The 6,343-nt window shown below is 30.9% G+C and overlaps 1 protein-coding gene across 1 annotated transcript; it reads left to right on the forward strand.

The window, feature by feature from the left end:
* The first annotated feature begins 3,439 nt into the window (after nucleotides 1-3,439).
* Nucleotides 3,440-5,064, forward strand: LOC149546005 (heavy metal-associated isoprenylated plant protein 36-like). The gene is made up of 3 exons (XM_089794527.1): nucleotides 3,440-3,814; nucleotides 4,471-4,546; nucleotides 4,668-5,064. The coding sequence occupies exons 1-3, from the start codon at nucleotides 3,575-3,577 to the stop codon at nucleotides 4,802-4,804; spliced, it is 453 nt and encodes a 150-aa protein (XP_089650653.1). The 5' UTR covers nucleotides 3,440-3,574; the 3' UTR covers nucleotides 4,805-5,064.
* The last annotated feature ends 1,279 nt before the right edge of the window (nucleotides 5,065-6,343 follow it).

A 6,343-nucleotide genomic window follows, 5' to 3' on the forward strand; every position in this document is an offset into this window, starting at 1 on the left:
AGGCTAATATGGTGGTTAGATGGTTTTATTGGGGATTAACACTTTATGACAGGGCATAATATCCCTTGTTATTTTGATTTTAATTTTCCTATCTCTTAACCTAAGAATTTCATCAAACACTTTGCACACAAGAGATACATTGTAGATCTAAATTTAGATTTCTTTCTAAATGCCAGACATTAATAAATATACTTGCAAAGAACTCTAAAACATATAACAATGAAGATGCAAATGTTTTTGTATAACATCGATTACAAATAATAAAATATGCATCTGTAACAATAAGGCATTAGGACAATGCCTTCTATGATGTTCAACAATATTCTAATCCCTTCTAACAACCTTTTGATATAAGATTATGATATAAATCAGATTACAAAACTTCCACAACTAATTTCTAAATCCCTACAAATGTCCAAAGATATTTAGATCTAACCTCAATACAATGCCAAATGTAAATTGATAGGAACTTGGAAACCACTCAAGAAATTAGATTTTACTATAGCAAGTCACTGTAGTAGCGACGACACCACATCAAGTTACTATAGCCATATCTGACTTATTACTTCAATCGTACTCCACAATCTGGACCTAAGCCATAAATTTGGCACAATGAAAAGACTAATTTTTCTTCTCCAATAGCTGCAACCCCTTGAAGGATTTTCACCAATATGCTTGAATAGAACACCTATATTATGTCCTCCCAATACCAAATTGATTGGGCATTTCGCTAGCTCAAATGATGGCGCAAAAAAGAACTTCATTCTCTAGTTGAAAATATTGAAACCCTTGGCTTCACAAAACTCATCAAATGCAAATGACAATAATCAAATGATAAGAAAAGAGCCTCACATGACCCCTTTATTGTTTCCTTGTGGGAGTGCACTGACTTTCTCCCCAATGTGGGATAAAAAAATATTATTATATTTTCACTTTATTATAATATTATAATATTAATGTATATCCTGTTATAAAATGTCAATCCCCAGTAAAATCCTCTAACCACTATATTAGCCTACAAGGGTCACATAAAAGGCTAATCTCAATGACCAAGAGATGTCAATTGGAAGGGGACATCACATATGTGGTGTGGCTAGAAAGAATTATAGTTCACTATTTCTTTTAAAGAGTAACTATTGAAATATTACTTACTCAAAGCAAAATAGGGCACTAGCAATCAATTTTAAAGCTAACATATTAGGTGCTCAAATAGAATGCACATTCCCTTTCTTTAGAAACTTGAGGATACACATATTCAAATGACCTATAGATTTAAGGTATGTCTACCTCAACTTGGGGGAAGCAGGTAAGAAATTGATCAATTAAAACTATTAAGATACTTTTAAAAAGTAGATCAATATTTCAAGTAATATGTAGCTTAAAACATTGTCAAAGATCTTAGTTGAATGATAAATGCAGAAACAAAGAGATCTTGGCTAAAGAAAAAGGAACAAGTCGTTGTCCCAAAATTAAGAATATATTAAAGCATTTGTAATTTTACTATATGTAAGAGTAGGAATTTCCTCTCAACTCGAAGAGAAAACTCAAACCCTATATTTTTACCCATTTATTTGTAAGGGAGGGTATGCCTTCCCAAAGACCCTTGAGTTTATGAGGGAAGCGTTTTAGAGGAGACCATGGTTTTCTTCTCTAGTGCATGAACTTCAAGAGGAGACAAAACAAAATATTATAAAATTAATAAAAAAATTATTTCCTTTTACAATAAAAAATTAACAAAATTAAAATAATAGTATTAAAAAAAATATAATTTCATCAAATAGGTTATTCAATTATGTAGGTCTTTTGACTCTATTGTTTTCACTCATACTTGTGATAAAGCTCATTAGAGCTCCTTGTATCTTGTGTTGTTCTTGTCTCTTTTGATTTGAATAAGTTTTTACCCCTCTTTTAGTTTAAAAATAAAATTAATATTTAAAAAATAAAATTGTTAGCTAATTTTTTTCCACATATAATCTTAAATTTATTAGATTTTTGTGTGATTGATAGTAAACATACCAAACAATAAGATAAAGTTAAAAATATTTATAATATTAAAATAAAAATGACCATTAAAATAAAATATCTAATATACAAAACAAACAAATAGTTTTTAAATAAAATAAATTTATTTTTAAATAAATAAAAATTAAAAATTAATTTCATGTAATATTTATAGATATAGATATTTATGTTATTTATAAAATTAATGTCAAAATAATTAAACAAAAAGACAACCAACATTTAATTTATTTAAAATTTCAATTGCATTTAATATCTTAAAAGCAACTTATAAAATTGTACAAAAGTCAAGTTATTTTGACCAACTAATCCTAAAAAATATTTTTAAAATTAAGAAAATTACATTTAGATTAGAGGAAAAAACAATATGTCATAATTGATCTATACTATTTTTTAGTAAATAATTTAAACTATATAATAGTAATCTTCAAAAAAATTAATTTAATATTTTTTTAAGGTTTACATAATCTTTCTTAGGTAAAAAATTATTCAATAGAATTATTACACGAATAGACTGAGAAGTATTCATTGGACCAAAATCTTTAGAGGACACCATTCCAATCTTATTCATTTAGAATCATTCAACTTTATTCATAGACCAAAAATGAGCAGTATAAACCAGATAAAATTATTCTTGGAAACATTTTTTATTCTTTGCAATCCTCTCGAAATGCTTATTAACCCCTGTAGTTTGTCCTCTTATGGTTAAAACATCCTCGCAGTCCTGTGAAAACATTATTTTAAACCCTATAAAACTACACATCTCCATCCTACACTCTACAAGGGTCTGCCATAATCATATTGAAGGTATTATATATGCATTTTCTTTGTAATACAAGGTGAAGATTTGTAGTGAAAAAAACAGAAAAAACACCAAGAGGTCACCAAAAACAATCATAGAGATGTGTGATGACTGACTGGCATCCATTTAATAATTATCATACCAGCAATATCTTATACATGCACAACCACAATTCTTGTCCAATCGCACTTTAACTGTAAGAAATTCAACATTATCTTGAGCAGAAATTCTGTCTTACTCACAAGTGCCCAAAAAAAAAGAAAACAAAATGTCAGAATACAGTGTGATCTTTGACTTATAATGCATTCAATAGCTCACAAAATTGACAAGATTCAAATTGGTCATTGAATTACTTATCAAAGGCACTTTCAATCCTGTGTATGTTAAAAAAGGTTGGTGGTCCTACTAAAATTGAATGTTTGCATCTTCACCATGTGAAAAAAGCATATTTGGGACCAATCATGTATGAATGATATAATATTTAAAGGCTTTTCACATGGATGGAGGGAAAATTGTATTGTCTTTGGGTACTATTTCTGATCGGGAAACGTCAGTAATCCAGTTGTTGAATGCCTTTGAAACTTTTCTAAAAAGTGGAAAAATTTGTCTGTTAATGGTCAAGTGTTCTTATTAGGCATGTTTTGTATATTTCTATTCATAACACTGAACTATCTACAAACCCAATTTCGATGATAAGATATCATTTCTTTGAAAGGAAGTGGGTTTGTTTGCAGGTCCTTTGTGATTGTAAATATGAGATGGCTGAATTTCTTGGGGATCTTCTGTATGTCAGCAGGGTCTACTGTAGTTTGTTTTTCTCTAAAGAAACAACATCCTTCAAAGAGAAGTGGCGAAGCTATTTCTGAACATACAAGGCTTCTCGAGGGGCAGAAAAGTGCAGTCTTGGAGATTCAAACTCCTAAACTGGACAAGACAAGTACCCATCATGTCAGAATTGAAGAACAAGCCCCGGCATTGAAACAAATCCCAAAGGTTCAATTTATTTAAAATCAGCATTAGTTTAGGTTTTGATTACTGAAAATTATCTTCATTTATCTGAATTGTTGAGCTGCATTATATACTAGCTTAGCTTTTTAGAGTATGAAAGTGAAATTCTTGATAATAATAATTATTTATTAAGTTCAAGTAGATTCGAATTCAAGAAATTTCAAATGTGAGGCTCACACAATTTACCATTGTATTGTAGACTCTTGTTTAATATGCATTTTTATAATGATACAATCTCTTTATGAATCTGAATTGTCCCTTGGCAACACAAATCTTCATCGATTTACATTCTTGTACTAATAGATCTCTCATGAGCTTGAATGGTCCAGTGGACATGAAGTAGTAGTTCCTGAAGTGACACAAATTTTCACAATTACGCATTCCTGAAATGATCAATCTCTCATGATCTTGAATGGTCCACTTGGCATACTACTTGTAACCATGATTCCTTTGGCTAGTGTCCATCTACTTCAACCTTGTGAGCACCCCCTGAATCATCAGTGCCAATAGAATCACTCAAGCTTAGAAGAGTTCAGCCATATAAGGAATGATTTTTCATGAAATAATACTAAAAAATGGATATTGCAGTGCAATGTATCATGTGAAATGGTCCTCATAAACCTTGTTGGTGCTTTGTACAGGAAGTGGTGCTCAAGGTGTCATTGCATTGCCAGGGATGTGCCAAGAAAGTGAGAAAGCACATATCTAAAATAGAAGGTGTGGGTCTTTCAGCATTGAAGTTTTATGGCATATATGATTAGATACACATTCTCTGATTCAAAGACCAACAATCATGTAACAATGGCTGATCATATAGGTTTTATGTTTATTGTCTCAGGGGTTACATCAATTGTCATAGATCTGGAGATGAAGAAGGTCACAGTCATGGGGAACATATCACCCACTGGAATCTTAGAAAGCATTTGCAAGGTTAAAAATGCAGAGATGTGGCCTAGCTCCATGAAAACGCAATAATCAATAATGTTCATAAACTAAACATTGGTTCGAAGGAAAATTGATCATATTGCCTGCAATATGACCTGCCTACCGACTTTGATTGTAATTCTACGAAGATCCATGTGTTATTATAGATGAAGATCCATGTGTAATCATATAAATTATAGTTATTGAAGTTATGAAGAGCAAATGCTTCAACCTGTTCATATTTATGAATACATATACTTGCTTTCCATATGTTGGAGATACATATCAAGAACTCAAAAACATTTTCTTTATTTCATGTTTGCAAACTTTCAACATATTTCTACGAACTGTAAATTCTGTAAGTTATGGCTATAGTTATGTGGGTAATGTTGGGGAATAGAATATTTCCACTAATGAAGGTGCATTGGATTGTCAATTGTTATGAATATGGATGACATGATTGTTGAAAAGTTAAGCTCCATCTCAAATTTGAAAACACGCGGAATACTTTTTAAACCATGATGGATGATAAAATTCAAATAAGAAGTGACACCACCTCGAAAATGACATTGAAGTCAAAAAGTAAGATGAATGTTTTCTTTGCAGTCTTTTCCAACTATTATTCTTTACCCATCTTTCAACGAACATTCATCAAAAAAATTGAAAGATGTCATTAAAATATGAAAGCAATCAGAGAACGTAGGCCAGCATATTACTCAAGCCCTAGAAGACTTGAGAACTCACGAAAGGCGTAGCATCTCTCCGAGATCTGTTCTCACTTCTTTGCCCGAAGTTACCCAAGAAGAATGGTATTACACTTGCTGTTATGATAATGTGCACAGAACTAATGCGAGTATAATTTTTCAAGGAATAGTTGACGGATTCATAATGCATACTTCATTGTAGCATAGTTGGAAGCTGAGCTGCCATTTAGAGGTGGGTTGGTTTGTATCTTAAGGTTAACTTTTTTGAGGTCATATGTTCTACTCTTCTTTGGAGTGGGGAAGGGTTGTGGGTCATTTTTTCTTATATGATTTGTGTGCTAAAAACTTGACTTCACCTCTAATATGGAGTAACATTTCTAAATACTTTGATCTACCCTGCTGTAATCAGCTAGTATACACCAAACAAATGTGCATGTATTCTTATTGATAATAAAAAAATTACAATCTTCACATATGTTTCACTAGAAAAAAGTTATACACAATATCCTCTATTTCATATTATCATCAAATTTTGAAAAATAGATTTCTCTCTTAAGAAAATAGTAGACATTTTCTTAATAGAAAAGGTAGATATTTGTAAGATAAGATATATATGATTTGTTTTATATTATTGTCACAATTTAACAATCTTTGTCTTAACAATACTTTAGATACCTACCCATGTCCAATCTTCATCACATTTTTTGAAAGCCAAGTGAAGCCAAACTCCATCTTAGATTCTCTAATAGTGTGGACTTTCTCAACAAGTCAATATATTTTTATTGAACTTTTTGAAGAGCTATGATTTCACCTCTATTTATATCATGTCTTAAAAAATGGTGTTTAAACACAATACGCTTAGCCTTGTGATATGATGGACTTTTAG

This window comes from Cupressus sempervirens, chromosome 7 (genome assembly GCF_028749045.1).
Source record: "Cupressus sempervirens isolate cs-2001-9-10 chromosome 7, ASM2874904v1, whole genome shotgun sequence".
Taxonomy (NCBI): Eukaryota; Viridiplantae; Streptophyta; class Pinopsida; order Cupressales; family Cupressaceae; genus Cupressus; species Cupressus sempervirens.

Bases quoted from the DNA above. Each gene is read 5' to 3' on its own strand.
- LOC149546005 (XM_089794527.1), top strand. From the start codon at position 3,575: ATGAGATGGCTGAATTTCTTGGGGATCTTCTGTATGTCAGCAGGGTCT. The intron at 3,815-4,470 runs GTTCAATTTATT...TGCTTTGTACAG, and splicing joins CATTGAAACAAATCCCAAAG to GAAGTGGTGCTCAAGGTGTC. The intron at 4,547-4,667 runs GTGTGGGTCTTT...TTATTGTCTCAG, and splicing joins GCACATATCTAAAATAGAAG to GGGTTACATCAATTGTCATA.